The 17,617-nt window shown below is 42.9% G+C and overlaps 1 protein-coding gene across 1 annotated transcript; it reads right to left on the bottom strand.

Moving 5' to 3' along the window:
• Positions 1 to 110: 110 nt before the first annotated feature.
• On the bottom strand, positions 111 to 15,881 carry LOC108067648 (peroxidasin homolog pxn-1). The gene is made up of 9 exons (XM_017156778.3): positions 15,182 to 15,881; positions 5,546 to 6,126; positions 4,743 to 5,478; positions 3,951 to 4,226; positions 3,670 to 3,887; positions 2,075 to 3,607; positions 1,603 to 2,011; positions 722 to 875; positions 111 to 660 (listed from the first exon to the last, which is right to left on the bottom strand). The coding sequence occupies exons 1-9, from the start codon at positions 15,217 to 15,219 to the stop codon at positions 421 to 423; spliced, it is 4,185 nt and encodes a 1,394-aa protein (XP_017012267.1). The 5' UTR covers positions 15,220 to 15,881; the 3' UTR covers positions 111 to 420.
• Positions 15,882 to 17,617: the final 1,736 nt, after the last annotated feature.

Raw genomic sequence — 17,617 nt, forward strand, 5'->3', positions numbered from 1 at the left:
AAATATCGTTCTATAAAAATTACGTGGCTTTCGATTCCATATCCCACTGAAAAGCTGAGACCCAAGCTTTCGATCCTCTTTTTTTTATAAAGCAAAGAAAATCCAACCAGTTATTATTTCACTCACTACAAGTGTTTATTATAATTTGTTAATAGTTATGCTGTAACTTTAATTAGGATATAGCTAGGACACTGCCGATGGCAGGTGTCTGATGATGGGGCCGAGTGTTTTGTAACTTATGACGTACAGAACTGGCGAGTATATGTATATAGATCTCGCTTATGCATTGGACAAGTCTTTAGGTAAGCAAACAACAAAGAAACTTATGTACAAACGCAAGAGCTGTTCACAAAATGCGTTATTAGAATCGCTTCTGCTTACTCCTGCGCACTCAAACTATATTGATTGGCCTCCTCCGCTTTACAGGGAAGCAATGAAGGGCGTCAGGTCGGGGAACTTGAAGAGATTCTGGTTACGGGATCGGGTGACACGTGGCTGAGCCTGACCCTGTCGCTGCTGGGGATTGAAGCCACTGGCCTGCTGGCCGGTCAGGTAGATGCCGCACTGCGAGTTGCACACCTCGTCGCGCAGAATGGCCTCCTTGGGCCACTGGCGGATCAGCTGGCCGCAATCGGTGATGCGCAGGGAGGCACACTGAGCCTAAGTTCGGAAATAATCAAGTTTAGAAAGAGTTTTACTTTAGGGATTATGTATAGCTTACCCCCTCCGCGGAGCAGACGCAACTGGTGCAGGGCGAAGGGAAGGCGGACTCGCCTACACGGACATTGCGGTTGCCAATCTGACAGCCCTGGACATTTTCGCGCCAGGCGTTCAAGTCAATCTGGGGCATCGAAGCGCAGGGCACACGTGGGTTTCTAATAAAATATTCAAGAAAATTAATCAATAAGCTGTTAATAAAACAGTAACACGCAAAAAAAAGCATATATCGTTTTTACCTGGCCCCATATCAAATAAAAATTGATCTTAAATAATGTAAAATCGATCTACGTTTTAAATCGATCTCTCATCAAATTAAAATTGATCTTAAATTATGTAAAATCGATCTACGTTTCATAACGATTTTTTATCAAATAAAAATTGATCTAAAATAATGTAAAATCGATCTACGTTTAATATCGATTTTTTATCAAATTAAAATTGATCTTAAATAATGTATAATCGATTTACGTTTCATATCGATTTTTTATCAAATTAAAATTGATCTTAAATAATGTAAAATCGATCTACGTTTTAAATCGATCTCTCATCAAATTAAAATTGATCTTAAATTATGTAAAATCGATCTACGTTTCATAACGATTTTTTATCAAATAAAAATTGATCTAAAATAATGTAAAATCGATCTACGTTTACGATTTCTTATCAAATTAAAATTGATCTTAAATAATGTAAAATCGATCTACGTTTCAGATCTACGTTTCAGATCGATTTTTCATCAAATTAAATTTGATTTAAATAATGTAAAATCGATCTACGTTTCATATCGATTTTTTATCAAATTAAAATTGATCTTAAATAATGTAAAATCAAAAATACGTTTCATATAGATTTTTTTTTGGGTTCTAGTGAATATATACTCACAGGAAGTTGCTGGGCAAATCGAAGGCAGCACGCTGCATGTCTCCCGTGATCTCCAGGTTCTCGCACACAATCTTGGCCAGCGTCACCTTGCGGACCTCAGCCAGCTGAGCCTCCGTGAACTTGACCTCCGGGTTCTGGTTCTCGTACCAGAAGCGATCGCACTTGCGCAGCTGCCTGAACTGGATGCCAATGATGCAGGCCAGCGTGGGTCCAACCAGACCGCCCTGCAGAGGACGCTCCGTCATGGCGCCAGGGAAGAGATCGATGTCGTCCACGCTGGCGTAGACCTTCTGGAAGCGGTTGATCACCTCGGTGGGGATCTCGCGGCTCAAATCGTTCCAGTTGGTGGCGCGTTTCAGGTTGCACAGGGCACGGTAGTTGTTGTACGAGGGGATTCCATGATCGCGAGCTAAGGTTAAACAATGAAGGTTATATCTTTTATAGAAATATCAGACTTATGTGGTAGACCTACCTCTCTGGATATTCAGGGCGATCAAATCGATGCCGGAGAAGGGAATCTTGCGGTCCTCGAACAGATGGTTGGTCACCTCGCCGGTGATGAACTGATCCAGGGTCTCCATGGGAGTGGCCACCAGACCGCGCAGGATTTCGTCAATGATTCCGGGCTGCAGGAGGGCGTCCATGCGGAAGAAACCGTCGCGCAAAAGTAGTGGCGGCTCCACGGGCTGATGCTGGACACTCAGCCGGGGGATGTGGGGACGCAGGAGGGAGTGGCCAATTCGGAAGGCGGCGGCCGCAAATTCATTGAAGACAATCGGCGAGCAGGATGGATTGTAGTCCTTGTAGTATCCCTGGGGCAACAGCTTCAGGCCATACAGATTGACGGCATTCCAGCTGAGGATGCGGGGCAGGAACTCGTTGAACACGATATGTTGCACCTGGGCGCCGACAATTTTACGGGCATGATGGAAGAGCTGCTCTCCGTTCCAGTGGGGATTCACTCCGCGCAGACCCTCGACAATGCGGTTGTGCTCACGCAGGAAGGCAGTGTGGATGGCGGTCAGACCTGGCTGCTCGGAGGCACGATCGTCGCCGCCAAGGAAGCACAGACCGTTGCGGGACTTGCACTCGGGATGGGGTCCCAGGGGCAGCAGTTCCTTGCCCCTCAGCTGGGTGCTGTTCATGCGTCCGGAGAATCCGCGCAGCTTGCCCGACAGACAAGTGGTCTCGCCATAGACCATCGAGCCGTCCAGGAAGTGGGTGTTCTGGTTGATCTGGTCGCGCGGGCCCAGAGACTGCTGTCCCGGCAGCGATCTCATCGAGGGGAAGCAGAAGCGCTCGCCACTGGTCACATTCACCTCGGGATAGTAGAAGTCGCCGGCGGGCACCGGGAAGGGATTGCACTCGGGATGCACTGTCTGGCGGGAGTTGCAGGGCCGGCAACTGGGGATGGACTCGTGGAAGCCCTTGTGGATCGGAGTCAAAGTCAAGTCGTGATCGACGAACTGGGCGAACTGCATCACCATCAGCGAGTAGCGAGTGTGCAGGTTGGAAATATCCGGATGGATGGTGGTGGAAATGGTTCGGGGATTGGGCAACTGGGTTCCAGTCACTCCGGTGACCCTGGGCGCCGAGATGCCGTCCTCGTACTGGGCGGGCAACAGGCGGGAGAAAGTCGTGAGCGACTTGCCCCAGTTGGGATTGCGCAGATTGTTGCACTTTCCGGACAAAGTACGGAACGGAGAGTTGGCATCGCACTGCTGATTCGGCTCCGGACACTCGTCCAGTGGCTTCTGGGCACCGCCAAGCAGGCCACTGATGTCCACCGTTTGCAGGGTATCGGTCAGTTCGTTGCGATTGAAGGCATTCTGGTTGGGATTGAAGATCTGGCGCTTGCGCCTGGTGATGTGGTTGAGCGTCTTCACAATCTCGTTGGAGGTCAGCTCGAAGATCAGCGAGGAGTTGGCCAGGTTCAGGGCGGCCAGATTGGCCTTGCTGAAGGAGGCGGCCGTGCCGTCGGGGGAGCGGGCACTGATGCCGCCCTCTGGAAAATAAATTAGTTTACAATTAATTTTGTTATATAAAAAAATTCCATTTAAAACCTACTTGTTCGCCACACTTCGTACTCGAAACGCTTGCGTTCCTCCAGTTCCTGCTTGGCACGTTCCACGGCCGCCTCGATCAGTTCGGGACTCAGCTCGGCAATGGCTTCCTTGGTCGCTGGTTCCACTTCCACGTGCTCCACATGAACCTCATCCTCGGGGTTCACCTGCCAGGGCTTCAAATCAAACTTGGGCAACTGGTCGCAGTCCAAAATTGAGTTCCTAAAAAAGGGTAACAGCTCTAGAACTTGTGGTCTCTGTGTAAAGCATCTCTTGGTTACTCACAGGTAGTTGTCCTCCAGAATGAAGGCCTTGGACTGGGCAGTGCTCACTTGATGCGATCCGCACAGCAAGCCGGAAAGGGATGTCTGGCGAATGCTCTTTAGCTGGTCCAGGGTGAAGGAGGAGGGCGGGATCTCGTTCTCGTACCAGAAGCGATCGGTCTGCTTCAGTTGCTCGAACTGCAGGGTCAGCAGACAGCTGATGGTGGGTCCAAAGAGGGCTCCAACCACGGGCTCTTCCAGCAGGGCGCCCACCAACAAATCAATGTCCTCAGCGTTTCTAAAAGGGAAAAGTTAAATATGTATATGATTGGTTTTTAATAAAGATTAAGGTATAAAAAAAATAATATTTCCATATATTTTGTACAGTGTAAATATATAGATAAGTTAAATTTACTCATATTTGGTTTAATTCTGAATATAAAAAGAAAACTGTTACTAATTCCAAATTTATTTTAATGCTATATTAAAATCACTTAAGAAAAAAAGGTAAAAATATAAATATATAATTGGTTTTTAATAAAGATTAAGATATAAAAAATATATATTTCCTAACTTTTTGTACAGGTTAAATATATAAATAAAATATGCATTTCTTGGCCACACATTAATGTTACTTTATATTTGGGTTAATTCTGAATATAAAAAGAAAACTGATACCAATTCCAAATTTATTTTAATGGTATATTAAAATCCATTGAGATGAGTATGCAAAATAAAAACTGAAGCAAACCGGTATTTAAAAGGTTCGGCTCCAAACGGGGTTCCATAACTTAAGAGTGCCATTAAAACTCACTGGTAAATGTCACGCAGATTGGTGATGTACTCCTCGGGAATGTTGGACGCCTGGGCCAGGGTATCGAAGCTCACATTGGCAGCACCCTGATCGGCGTAGCGACGTTCGCAGAGATCCAGGGCATGGACATAGGAGGCCACGCCGTGGTCACGACCCCGGTGAACGGCCAAGGCCAACTCGGACCAGCCCTCGGCATTCGTTTGACTCGGAACCAGTGACTTTTGCAGGGCGGCAATGGACAACAGTTCGTGAGCGGACATCTTCTTGGCCAGCATCTCCGGCGGATACATGCTCCAGAAGGCGGGCATGGCGGCGGTGGCGAACTCATTGTAGATTCCTCCCCTCACCGAGCTGGAATAGTTGCTCGAGTGCTTCTCTGCGGTCAGCCGCAGACCCTCCTTGGCCGTCGTCTCCTGTCCCAGGACGAGGGGCAGGAACTCGTTGTAGGTGATGTGCTGAATGGTGGCCGTGATGATGCGCCTGGCCTCCAGGAACACATCCTCCTCGGACCAATCGGGATTGATGTGCGCCAGTCGCTCGCCAATGTTGTTGTGCTGCTGCAGGAGGGCACGATGCAGGGCTCCCGTGGCTCCGGCCACCTGGCAGTACTTGCAGGACTCCACCTTGACGCCGCCACTGATGTAGGTGCGCAGCTGGTCGAACTCATGGCGAGTGGAGCCATAAAGTCCAGAGCCATCGATGTAGGCCGAGGCGATGTTCATCTGCTGGCGAGTGTCTGCAAGGGGGAAGGAGTTGGATTATAGATACTATTATATTATATGGTTAAAGTCCCTTAAACTTACGTTTCTGGCACGCCTCGGCATCGAATCCTGGCGCTGATCGCTTGTACTCCTTGCAATCGGGACCCGCCCGAACGAAGCACTGCTGCAGCTCGCTGGGATCCTTGACGGCGGAGTCGCGTTCGCAGCACTTTCCGGAGATGGGCAGTTGTCCTACCTCGACCAGGTCATTGGCCAGAAGTTGGCCCCAGGCGGGCAGCATGGCAGTGATGTGGGCGTGGCGCAGCTCGCCCTCCACATGGCGCTGGAGGTGCTCGATCACCAGTTCGGCATCGGGCAGAGCATGGGTTCCCTTGGAAGTCCTTGGCTGACTCACACCATCGGCGTAGTCGGCCACCAAGAGGCGCTGGAAGATGTCCCCACGGGCTCCCCACTTGCGATGGGACACATTGTTGCACTCGGCGGTCGGCTGGCGGTACTTGCTCGGCGGGCAAACATCGTAGTCACCGGCCACACTGCCTTCTCCCTCCTCGGAGGACCCGCATTGGGTCAGGGAACGGGCACGTTCGGAGCTCAGGGCATTAATGGCAGCATTCTCGAGGTCCTCGGGGATACGAAGGGTCAGACTGGGAGCGCAAAGGCACCTGAAAATAAAAAGAACGGGGATTAAAAATTATAAACATATTTAAATATCATAAATAAAAAATCTTAATCACAAGATGACCTTTAAAAAGACCAATTTTAAGAGCTAAAACTTGATGTCTTTATCCCAGGCTTTTGATAATTAATTTAAAACGTCTAAGTTAATTTTAGATCTTTATATTCTCGTAAATAAAAACTAGTTTTCATTAATAAAGGCGAATAGAAAAATAATGTCCGTTTTATTCTTCTCATTCATTATAATGAAACCAAGCCATTGAACACACTTTATGAATAGAATACAATTAAACCAATCGTTAATAGACTTTAGACGATTGCTGAATCATCTAAACAATTATTAAATCAGGTACTTTCTTTCCTGGTAAATTTTCCCGATATAATCACTTGCTCAATCAGTGCTTGCTATCCTGTTGGCTTTACCCAAAAAAATGTTTTTCCTGCTATATCGTTATCACAACTAGGTTTACCCCAAAAGCTTCGACCACGTGTTTTTAATTTGCTTGGAATCGTCTCCGTTTTTTATTCATTCATGGACTCCCATTGCATTTTCCGGCATTTAATTACCAGTTTTCTCACATCGCCGTCGTTTGCTCACACTGTTAATTAAACGAGGCACAGACAGCGAAAACTGAAATTGAAACTGAAAACTATGCATATAAAAAGGTATATAATGGAGGAGGCGTAGGTCTGCGATTTTCTGCCTAACCGGATATGAGAAACGTCTGTCGAACTAATCAATTTCGAATTATGAACAATGACGCCGACTGCCCCCAAAAGGCTTTGACTGGCTGACTGACTGACTGAGTGGCTGATTGACTGAGTGGCTGAATGGCTTATTAAGCCGCACTTTGTTGGCCTGTCATTATGCTATTCTATTGATTTCGGCCAGCCGCCTCGGCTCACGTGACGGAGTTTCTTTTGTGGTTGCATTGACATTATTTTCCGAATTGAAGTCTTTTGTCAACAGCAACAATATGCAATTTATTTGCGCTTGACGTCAAGATCCGAGATTATGCAACACTCTGCAATCTGGTGGATGTGGGCGTAGAGGATCCGCTTCTAGAACCCGCCTAATGAGCTCATTTCAATGTTTTGGGTAAACGTCCTCACCTTCCCCTACATAAATTTTTGCCAACTCTACTGATACAAAATACAAAATGATATTCGAGCAGAGTTAACTTTCTGGTTTCGGTTTAATTGGTTTTATTTTTGCTTATTTTATTGAGTTATACTCGCGTATATTTTGTTTAGCACTCATTTAAAAGTTGAACGTAATTTGTGGTATTTCGTTCGGGTTGTTTAGACGAATGTTCAAGGCTTTTGTGTATTTTTGGATACTTTTAAGTGACCGCTTGTGGTGTCTATCCTAAAAGATTCCAGTCGATTTTAATGATTTAAGATAGCTATGTTTTGGGCTATGAACTTGTCGAGAGTTCAAGAGCCACATAAATCTGTTTTTTGTGTGAGAAGACCGTAGGAAATGATTGGGTTAATTATGGAAAAGTTTTCCTAGGTTAAGATACAAGTAATAGGTGTGGCATCCTCAACGGACAATCTTGGCTATTATGAGGTAATTTAGGTCACCGCTGGTGTTTCTCAAAAAACCATTACAAAGTGTTATTCATTATTGCGATTCTGGCATAAAAAAAAGAAATGCCAAATGAAGTAACGATTACCGAAAATAATTCGTAATGCGATTACCCATTACCCATTTGCCAGGTGCGTGGCTGCCCATTGGGGCCAGTCGAATGCGGATTCATTGGCCAATATGCAGGCAACAGTCGGCAGGCAATTGGCACACATAAGTTAATTTATTGCCGGGCACGAGTAATCCCCTTTTAGTTTTAGGTACTTTTGCAGAACTTGACTGCCGTCACGTCTCTCGAAAAACGAAATACTTAGCCGAAACTGAGGCTGAAAGCGAAAGCAGAAGTGCTGGCAATTTACATTTGTTTGTTTATGGCTTTTATGCGGCTCGGAGCGGGTCGTCTGGTATTTATGTCACCAGCTGAAATGCAAAAATGTGTGTCATGCCTCACCACTGATGGCACCCATGAAACAACAAACAAACAAATAAAACAGCGGTCGAAAAAACCGCAAATAGAAATGCACGGCACATGCCGCGTATACGTTATTTAACAGCATTATGACATCAATAGTTAGCATTTCTTTTTTTCTATTTTTATCGAGCTTTATCGTTAGTTGTAATCCAAATGGTTGAACAATTAAATAAATCAAATATTGAAAAGGAAAGTTTGTTGTGGGATTATCAATCAGTCCATGGGCAAACGGAAGCAGAGATCGGCTTTAAGTTGTCATAAGCCATTGTGCTGGAGATGGGGAATTTTGCTGATTTTTCTGATTTGCGTAGAGGTTGCTTGAACTTGTTTTCGGCGAAATTTATTTATTTGTTTGACATTTATATGGTTTGCTCAGCTGACTGGTCGGCAAACGGAAACAGCGCCCAGTATGGTAATCGCAGAGAGATGATTTTATAAGAACTCGCTTGAGTCAAATTCCTCGTAAAAATCGCACTCGATTATCGGTCACATCGACATCTTTCGGGGTAATTGTGTTCATATTATTAAGATGCATAAACCCATTGTAAGCAGCAGCTCGTGGTATTTGCATTTTGTTTACAGCCGTTTTACAATCGGTAGTTAGTCATACGGCCGATCGATTGGCAATTACAAAACACGTGAGTAAGAACTGTAAAAATACCAAATGGCACATGTAACAAGTCAAACCAGTTGGCGTGAAAATCTGATGCTGATGAACGCGTGCCAATCCTAAAATAGTTGACTTTTGTCTGGCAATCAAGCGGCTTGCATAAGCCCATCACCAGTGCTTACAATAAATCATTGTTAATTTGTCTTATTTAATAATGCATATTGCACAAGCGATCGCTGGCTGGAAATTATGCTATTTTGCGATTTGCATAAATTCCCGGCGATGCCGATAAGCGATTTATGTTCAATTTGCAAGTGCTGATGGTTCGGTAGCTGTGCGCAATTAAGAGTCACGAATTAATTGTCTGTGCAAATCATGAATTAAGTGGCCTTAGATAAGCAACTACCCACATATGTAGGCGAATACTTAGAAACGGAAAATTTGCGAACACCCCCAATCGCTTTTGCGCAATCGGCGGGAAAACAAAAGACTTAGGCAACAAACTTGACTCGCTGCCAATTGCCAAATCATGCAGCAATAGCAACAGCAGCCGATATAAAACTAACTTATGCCTCCGCAGAAGGCTTACACAAATGGGTTAGTGTGGCACCCAGGAATAATAACAAATAAACCCGATTGCGGAAGCCATCGAGTGTTTGGTATGCGCATTACTCATGCGAACGGCCGTTTGACGTCGTTTTTTCATTATCAACAGTCCGCAGTCGCTGCCGCCTGGCCAAATATGCAGACGGGCCGGGCAAACACATATGTACGTGCATGTGTCTATATCTTCATCCGTATAGATATATAGCTACCTATATCTTTATACATTTGCACGACTGTCGGTGACTGGCAACACCCCCGGGCATCCATGTCTTTCTGCAATTACTCGAAAGGCACGTAGCGTCATCGTCATGTGACTTTGCACATGATTTCCTACCACCAACACAGGCAGCAGGAAAATCAGCAACACCAGCGACAGCAGCAACACTACCACACAAGCAAGAAACAAAACAAGAAAGCGAAAGTATTTTCCACCCAAGTCGAGTCCTGCATACTCTACTGCTTCAAATAGAGTATTTAAAAGTTTTCCTCAGAATAACAAAAGCAATGGCAACCTAAACAAATTATCAGCTATTATTTTAAAGTCACTGATTATCAGATTCATATATTAACTTTAGTAAGTCGCTAGATTTTTTAAAGAAATTTCACAACTTTTGTGTTATTCCATTGTATTGTTCTGATGATCCAAATAAACATTAGGTTTATATGCAAATGCAAAACTTAAAGGATTTTATTTATTTAATTTTGGGTGCATCCCAGCCGGTGTGATTATTTTTCCAAACCCAGTTCAACTCGACCATTTTCCTGGCATCATGTGATGGTCATGTGATCAGCCATATACACTCCCCAAACACTTTTTGTTTCACTCTGGCGTCGTGGTTTCTTCGTCGTGTTCGTTACACAGCCAGTTTCTCGGCTCTGAACATTGCACAATGGGTAGGAGAAGACCGGGCCGAAAAACTAGACAAAAGGCTAGGAAAATACTCGTGATTGAATACATTACGCCCTCATCCAGTTTGTACTGCTCTTCTCTGGACGGATGAGGAAATATGCACGAAAAGCAGGCCAACTGAAGATCTGCATACAGAAATTTTCAAGTGCACTTCATTACCATAACGATGATCATTGGCAACTTTGACGATCAACCGACATCAACGTCGAATGCAGGCATGATGCAATTTTCATGTTTACCTCTTTTTTCAGTGACGCTCATCGATGTGGCTTCGAATATTGGTTACATTGCCAAGTCTGTAGTCTGTAGTTGCGGCTGCAGATGTTGCTGGTGAACGTTGGCTGAACGCTAACCAAGAGGCGTGAAGATCATAATTCTATGCCAGTGTGTGTCCCCACGGGGCCGTTGCTTTTTACGGCAAGAAAGTGTAAACGCTGGCAAAGTCACGCGCCGCAGACAACTATATGGATATACGTATAAACGAATAGCGGGGCGTAACTTTCGTTTTCATTGCGAAAGTGCATACAACTTGATATTGGTAAACAATTCGAGGAGCCGCTTTTGGCCCCCATATCTTTCCATCTTACAGGGTGTTGCCTGCATGCAAATCGACTGGGAGTTTTCATTTGATATAGTTTGCTACTGGCATCAAGGTCGCAGATCGTTGGCCAACAGCCGAACCATTTGGCGAAGGGAAATTTTAATAGGGCCAATTTCAGGCCGCGAACTCTCTAAACGGTCCATTAAGGTGACAACACCGATATGATCGCCGTGTAATCATCGTGTAATTTACCATAATTGACAACGCACCCAGGTGTGAGTGGTGAAAATGTTTTTGGGTTCCCTCGCCGGCAGCCAAAAAATGAGAAATCTTTTCGGGCAATTTGAGGTGAAGTGTGAGAAAGTTAAATGATTTTTTGGGCATGGAAATTAAGATAAAAATCTAAATGGTTAAAACAGAGGACAGATACGCAAATCAAGTGAGTAGATAAGCGGAGAATTTAGGAATTGGGCTCGTTGAAAGTGATTTTCAACCAAACATTTAATTTTCTTAAAAAATTAAAATCACTTTTATGGCTTATAAGGATACGACAACAAAATCAATTATTGTTTGGAAATTCCCTACCTAAAATATTCGGAAAACTCTTTAAACTCTCTCATCTCATAATTATCATCATCTTCATTGCCATCCCCATCCGAGTTATGTAAGAAGGCAACCTGTTGCAGCACCTTGAAATGACGGAAGACGCCGGTTGCTCTCAGCAGGCAAGTGTCAAAAAAAAACCTCTAAAGGCTCTTCAAACTTTATTTGAAGAGCTGGGCGCATTTACAAATACTTAGTTCCGTTGCTCGACTGCCAAATTACTCAAAAACCCGAAAAATGAGGCCCAGTCAAGCCTGTTGGCCACTTCATCCTGTTGAAGTTGATTACGTCTTTCGATGGAAACAACAAAAAATTTCACTTTCGTCTGTTTGGCATTTTGCTTCAGATTTTGTTATTGGGCTTTTGAATTTTTTTACAGACGCCTTGTACCGTTATCTCTTTAAAAGGGGGGAGCTCAAGCCGCATCCGAAAAATTTCTTTTTAACCCAAATAAACCAGTCGCAGTCAAGATGTATGCATGGGTATACATATTGTATATGTTTTGCGGTGGATTGTGTCACATTTTAGGTATCGAAGGGAAAGACGGCGTACCACAAAGTCAAAAAGACAATTGGCCCGTTCCTTTTAGATTTTTTTCTTATTTTTTTGGTTCCAGCTGCTGTGCATACTGGTCGATATACTTTTATTTTATTCGGGTTAACCCGTTTTTTGGACCCATGTGTGTAGAAATAAACAAAGTGGTCAGACAGGCGCTGCCACAGTTGGACACTCGCAGAAATATTTGTGCGCTTTGAATTATTCTTGGCGGAGCAGAAAACAAGTTGAGCAACGGCTTCTTGATTTATGGAATCACTTGGAGTTGGCCAACGACAGAGTTATGCATGCGATCTCTCAGGGTCAACAACTACACCGATCTCTAGTTCTGATTGCCTTTCACCAGGAAGCCCGAGGAAGAAAAGGAGTTCTCATCCATCTACCCACAAGCTGAATGACAAAAAGGTTTATTCAACTTTTCACTGGATCAACTTTCGGTGCTTGGATCTCTAGCCCAGACAAATGGTGATTAATTAGTCAATATATTAGACTTAGACATAAACAAAAAACGTGTCTCAGACTTGGCAAACAACGAATGAAATAAATATGATAAATGGCAGTCCATCGAGAGACGGGCAAAACTTGCAAATTAAATTACAAAAACACATAAAAACGAATTCTCGACTAAGGGAATTCGGTTTCATTTTCAGATTGGGTTTCAGCCTTGAACTCGCCGTTCTGTTTTTGCTCTCTTAATTACTTATTTATCATATACACGCTGGCTAATTGATTTTAAAGCAGTTCTAGCCAGCAAAAAATAAGACAAAATCTTGACTAATTCTATCTAAAAAAAAATGTCTTAGCCGATGAGGCGGCGCCAGTTTTAATTTAAATTTAAGTTTTACTTTTTGGCCAGGTGCTAATGGCTGTCTGTGAAATAGATTAATCACAGCCAAAACACTTAAATGATGATGAGAGAGCTATGGGAAAATGCGGAATTGCTTGCTAAGAATCTTTTAATATGTGTTTTAGTTTGCCATGTATGGCATACATCTTTTTGTATCTGATCAAAGATTGTTATTGAAATATACCCCTGAGTTAGTTATAAAATATGTTCACCTCAGCTCTATTAATATTTATAATAATATATCTACGAGTTCCTATTTAATGGAACAATCATTAGTCTTCTTTAGTTCATCATACTATATTCTTTTTCAAATGCTTGGCCTTCGGAAGATTATCCATCCTCTTTAAAGGCACGTGTCCCATCTTATTATCCCATAATTTACACCCACATCCGCATTGGCCTTGCTACCGTTGAAGCTCTCAGACTGACTGTCAATTCAAGTTCGTTGCCTAAGTCTTTCGTTTCAACCCACGCAATTGCTCCAATTCACTTACAATATTTCGCTCGCAAAAATCACAATTATGAATGTCCATAATTTGGCGCTTTCGGCGAGCCGGTGACATCGCTTTAGGGGGCGCCAAACCTTGACGCCGCAGTCAATAAAAAAATGTCAAAAGTGTTTAAAAATGTTCGTATGCTGTAAAACACTCGAGAAAACTTTTAGCAAGAATTCTACGACATTTAAGTGACTTAAGTGTGTCAACTAGACAATGTCAGCATCTGGCAGCGCAGTCGGCAATCGGCAGCACTTGTGCTTAATTTGCCTGAGCAATCAAGTTGCTCGGCTGCATTCTGAGCGTCGCCGCATGACTAAGCCAAAGAAGTCACAACTGGCCAAGGCCTCTAAAATAGTAAATCTGGTGAGCCCGGCCTGGTCCACCAATGTCGCCAGCCGGCGAGGGGATTATCCAACTCCGAATCATTGCATAAGCGAAATGCTAACGCAGCGTTCCAATTTGCATAACTTACACACACTGATTAACACAAGACGCCAAATTAATGCGACCGGAGATAGGAGAAAACTTTCTACACTTAGCGGCCGACTGTTAAATTTACGAAAAAGTCTGTTAATTAAAACTAGGCTTCAGCGCTGAGCTTCTCCATCGATAAAGCCAGATTAATTGCAGGCCTATGAATCGGATACGCCTGAAAATTATGTAAAGTTTTATGCCTCGGTTTCTTTTTTTTTGGGATGCCTACGCTGGAAATTATGTCAATGCGGTTAACACAAGACCGAAAAAAGAGGCGAAAAGCGCGGACTGAAAACGAAAATAAAGTCATGATTGTGTAACCGTTCCAAAAACCACCTGGCACGACACACAAACATAAAAAGCGAAAGAGTCTTTTGTTGCCGCTGACAACTTTTTCTCTTCGATTTGCCTTGGCATCTTCCCAGTCAAGAGAGGGAAAAATGAAAGTGAAACTTTTCAAATTGATTTTTCACCGCTGAGCAAAGAAATCCAATTCGGATCGATATTACATGATCGTCTTGGCTTTGATCACTCCTCAACGAATAAATATTCATATGCAGATATAATCAGCCGATTCCACCTTTGTCATCATGCAAATTCTTGAAAATAGTTTTCGACTTTGCGAAGAGTTAATGAAATGCCTCAAGGACCATTAAAACGGGGAAGTCGAATCGCTCAGTGATAAGCTGACTGACTCTGTCAATCTCCGACTTCCGTTGACGCTTCTTGTTGAACGCGAGGCGAGTAGAAAATTCATGATTAATGATGCTCTCGGCCCGACCGAACATCCAAATTGTATTCGCATGCCTTACAGACTATAATTTGCCTTAATGGCCATCTGCGTTTCATGTGTGGCTCGGTGTAGTAGGCCGGCCGCTTGGTCATTTGGCCTAAGCTCTAATGCTCCAAGCTAATGCATAAATAAAGTCATAAATGCAGCTGAAGTCCGCCTTCAAAAATATGCCAAAAAAACTTGTTTCTAAGGTTAAACATTTAAGCCAAGATTTACAAATTCTCGCAATAAAATTAACAACTACAGGAATGATGAAATACTAGCTAACAATAATTTGAGGATTCTCTAAAACACGGTATTATAACATTGGCTATAAAACTGAGTCCTTGTGCACCAGTACTTTAATCCTTGAATAAAAAAGAATTAAATTCCATTTTTAAGCTTAAGCTGAAGATCAGAAAAATATCTATTTATCATTTAAATCTAAGACAATTAAAAGGACCCGCTCAAATCGCACATTGAGCAAGCAATGGCTATTTTAGTTATTCACTCGAACAATATCACACATTAAAATTTACGGCTAATTAAGAATGTTCAACTCACCATAAAATTAAACTAAACAGCATTTCTGGCTTCTTCATGTCGAAGCCAACGGCTGCTCCTTCGGCAACTTTCTTTGTTGTGGCTTTTTATGAGGATTTAAATTAAACGACTTACTAATTTATATAGTTAAGACTTATCAGCTCTTTGTTAAACAAAATAAATAGATTTAAATTATATTTGGCACGTTTTGCAAATTTGTTGATTGATATATTTTGTGTTAAATAAATATATATGTAATATATATGTGTTGCTAGCTATTCTCCTGGCTGTGTATCTCTTTATTTCTAGCGCTTATTGGCGGGTTGGGCACCGGGCGAGGAATTTGTCACCAGCGGTGCGACGGAGTCTTGCCAAAGAGATTGTAACCGATGATGTATGCTATGATTTGTATCCTTTCGGTAATTAGCATAACGTTGGCAATGCAGAGTACAGCATTGACCCGAATAGCAGAGCGACGAGCCTATCTTGGCCACCAAATAGAGGTATTATATATATCTATATATTTAGTTGTGTGTTTTAAGCCGTGCTCACGACTCGATCCGTGCGAACGCGCCAACGAACTGAAACTGAAACCGAAACACACAAACGAAACCGAAAACGAAACCGAGACCAAGATCCAAGATCTTTTCCAGACCCAGACCCAGACGATAAATCCGACTCTGACTCTGAACGCGGCAGAGGCAAAAACGTATCTGAAAGCTGCCAGTCCCGGTGGCCGGGCTTAAAAGGCAGGCCACACAGACACCAAAACGGATCTGCTGTAAGCCAAGCTTCACCCCATAGCGAAACCGGTAACACAGACACGAAGCTTCGCTCTCTGGGACCTGGGCTCTCTGGGCCAACACCTCGCTCGCTCTCTTGGCGTCTTTCTTGAGCTTCAGTTTGAGTTTGAGATTGAGGGGAGAAAGTAAAAATGATGCGACTGGCGTACACTCAACTACACAGCATGAGACAGGGCCAATACCACCAATATTGACCATACAAAAAAATCATATAAATGTATATATATAAGACCCACAAAAATCAGGCCAAAAACTCACGCTTTTGTTTCGTCTGCGGTCAGAGGCTCTTTTTTAACACCTTTTGTCTGCACTTTTGATTTCAAATCGCATCTTGTGAAAGGAGTCACGCGCTTTGTAATTTGCACAAGAAGCAAAAACAAAGGTTCCCCAAAAAAGCAGACGAAAAGTAAGAAGAAATAAGAGCCGAGTGAGGAGGCAAATATTTATTGCTGGCAAAGAGTCGAGGGGAAACAAGTTTCATCTTATTGTGGGACGAGTCTCTCGACTCTGGGGTCTCCTGCTGTGATGTAAGCACCAAGGCACCAAAGCACCCAAGACCCCATTACCCCGGCTGATAGACATTCCCAGACCCAGTCTCGATCTGGGGGTTCCAATTCCAATTCCACTCTAAGATTTAGACTCGGAGGCAGCTGCAAAGGTCTCTCTGCCATTGGGCAATACGGCTCGTTTAGAAATCGAATGCAGCGATAGGGCATCCCCCGCGATGCCCAGACACAAAAGCTGACTTGGCCAAGTTAATTATCTGGTTAAACATTTCGGTTAGTGGTCGGGTGCTAAAATGCCAGACAAACACCGCCGACAGGTGGCGCATGTCCGGCAGCCATAAATTGGACAGCTAAATGTCATCAAAAAGGAGGCTGCGCCTCGAAAAAGAAAAAATAAATATTAGGCTGACACTTGAATTGCTAATTGAAATCAGCCAAAAACATTTAGACCTCTGAATTCGGTATACATTTCGGTGCAGAGAAATTTGCATTGATTTTGATGCAACCGGCTCACGTGAAGTATCTATCCGAAAATCTATTCGATATGTATATTTATGATTGTTACCCAATAATTTTAAATGCGTCACAGCTTAGCCTAATTTGAATAATTCTGTTTAAAAATAGCATCAACTCTGTTTCACGGGTAATATTTTACTGACCGGGAATTCCCCAACATTTTGGAAAAAATAATACAAAAACTTAAGCATTGAGCAGTCTTCTTTGCTCATCAAAACGTATTAAATTTTATTTAAGTATTTAATTTAAAATATTTTTATAACAATAAGGTACATCTAAATATAAGAATTATTTTCCAATATTTTTTTGTTTTACCACAAAAAAATATTAAATGTAAATATTAACAAGGTTTGTTGGAATTATTTATTTATAATTTTAAAATTAATATTTCACATTTTAATACGGAAACTCCTTAATATTTTTCATAAATACTAAGGTCAAAGCCCAATAATAAATCAATTCCCACACTCTTTAACCCAAATTGTAACCAACTATAAACATGTGTAAAATATCTTTCCAAAATCGTTAACAAGTCAAAAACAACATCAACATGTTCCCTTGTAGAAAGTGCATTCTGACATGAGTCCCCACCTTTTCGTGTTCATTTTCGGAATAATTTCATCATTAAAGAC

This window comes from Drosophila takahashii, chromosome 2L (assembly GCF_030179915.1).
Source record: "Drosophila takahashii strain IR98-3 E-12201 chromosome 2L, DtakHiC1v2, whole genome shotgun sequence".
In the NCBI taxonomy this organism is placed as follows: Eukaryota; Metazoa; Arthropoda; class Insecta; order Diptera; family Drosophilidae; genus Drosophila; species Drosophila takahashii.

Excerpts from the sequence above, each read along its gene's own strand:
- LOC108067648 (XM_017156778.3), bottom strand. The coding sequence starts at position 15,219 with ATGAAGAAGCCAGAAATGCTGTTTAGTTTAATTTTATG. Across the intron at positions 6,127-15,181 it reads CTGTTTAGTTTAATTTTATG|GTGCCTTTGCGCTCCCAGTC; the intron begins GTGAGTTGAACA and ends TTTTATTTTCAG. Across the intron at positions 2,012-2,074 it reads CGCCCTGAATATCCAGAGAG|CTCGCGATCATGGAATCCCC; the intron begins GTAGGTCTACCA and ends GTTTAACCTTAG.